Source organism: Primulina tabacum, chromosome 17 (assembly GCF_025594145.1).
Source record: "Primulina tabacum isolate GXHZ01 chromosome 17, ASM2559414v2, whole genome shotgun sequence".
NCBI classification, from domain to species: domain Eukaryota; kingdom Viridiplantae; phylum Streptophyta; class Magnoliopsida; order Lamiales; family Gesneriaceae; genus Primulina; species Primulina tabacum.
In genome coordinates this window covers 22,601,819-22,603,442 of record NC_134566.1, presented here as the reverse complement: position 1 = coordinate 22,603,442, position 1,624 = coordinate 22,601,819, and the positions used below count along the sequence as shown (strand labels likewise).

The window sequence follows — 1,624 nt, the reverse complement described above, 5'->3', positions numbered from 1 at the left end:
CCTGTTTTTGTTTCAATTTTTGGTTAATTTTTTAATTGTTAATTAAGATCATGAGTATTTTTTAATTGTTAGTTAAGATCATGAGTATTATTATTATAGTTGTATTGTATTTTTATAAAAATGTATTAAATTATAAAAGCAAATTTTTTTTTAAATTTACGCAAAATTTAGCGACGGTTTTGGAACTGTCGCGAAATTATAACACCGTCGCTAAATTTTAAGACCGTCGCTAAATTAGCGACGGTTTGGCCCCGTCGCCCGTTTGTGACGGTTTTGTCGAAACCGTCGCTAATATTTTTTGTTTTATGACTATTAACGGCATAATTGTGCACGCTGCAGAAAGTTGTATTAACAGCGTACATATGCACGCTGCCAATAGTTTAACTATCAATAGCATACTCTGCACGCCGTTATTAGACTAAACCGCAGCGTAATCGCACGCCGCCAATAGTGTCAAACTTAAGATGGCTTTCAACTTTACAGCGTGCAATGCACGCTGCGGATATCTTTCCGCGGCGCATATTGCACGCTGCGGAAACCCACTTTTCTGGTAGTGATTGCTTAAATTTTTAACTAAATAAATAAATAAAATAATTTTATCATGCATGGGGTTTGCGCGTTCTAGTTTTTGGGCACTATAGTTCCTCTCACCTTTAAATAAATTTCGTCCTCAAAATTATGGCTTACGAAACAGCTCTGTGTAGTGACTGCTCATGTTGGCTTCGGTCTCCCAAGCAGCTTTCTCGTCGGAATGGTTCAGCCACTTGACCTTGACCAACTTGATAACTTTGTTCCGTAGTCTCCTCTCCTGTCGATCTAAAATCAGAATAGGCTTCTCCTCGGATGAAAGTTTTGGTGATAGTTTTAACGGTTCAAAACTTAGTACATGTGAAGGATTCCCCATGTACTTCTTTAGCATAGAAACGTGAACCACATTGTGTACACATGCCAGATTCGGCGACGATGCTACACGGTAAGCTAGTGTTCCCACTTTCACGAGGATCTCGAATGGTCCTATGAATTTCGGATTTAACTTGTGTTTCTTCTCAAATCTCATAACACCCTTCATAGGTGTTATCTTTATGAAGATGTGATCTCTTGCGGCAAATTCAGGGTCCCTTCTTCTTTTGTCAGTGTAGCTTTTCTGTTGACTCAGAGCAGTCTTCATCATGTCTTGGATTTTGACTATGATATCCACAGTCTACTGAAAATCTTTGGACCAAGCTCTGATCTCTAGTCGTCATCATCCCACTGAATAGGTGATCTGCACTTCAATCACACATGCACGCAGTAAGTCTTCCAAAATATGTATCACCTTCTCGGACTGGTTGTCTGTCTGAGGGTGGAATGTTGTGCTGAATAGCAATTTCGTGCTCATTGCGGATTGAAAACTCTTACCAAAGAACGACGTGGACTTCGGGTCTCTGTCAGATACGATGGTAACTGGGATTCCGTGTAATTTGATTGTCTCCCAGATGTACAACTCTACATATTGCATCATAGAAAATGTCGTCTTTATCGGCAAGAAGTGCGCCGACTTGTAAGATGATCAACGGTTACCTAGATGGCGTTATATCCTCTGACTGACCTCGGAAAACCGACTACAAAATCCATGGTAATTTTC

At 39.8% G+C, this 1,624-nt stretch overlaps 1 protein-coding gene across 1 annotated transcript; it reads right to left on the bottom strand.

Moving 5' to 3' along the window:
* Positions 1–676: 676 nt before the first annotated feature.
* LOC142530577 (uncharacterized) lies at positions 677–1,171 on the bottom strand. The gene has a single exon (XM_075636405.1). It carries the CDS (start codon positions 1,169–1,171, stop codon positions 677–679), a length of 495 nt encoding a protein of 164 aa, XP_075492520.1.
* Positions 1,172–1,624: the final 453 nt, after the last annotated feature.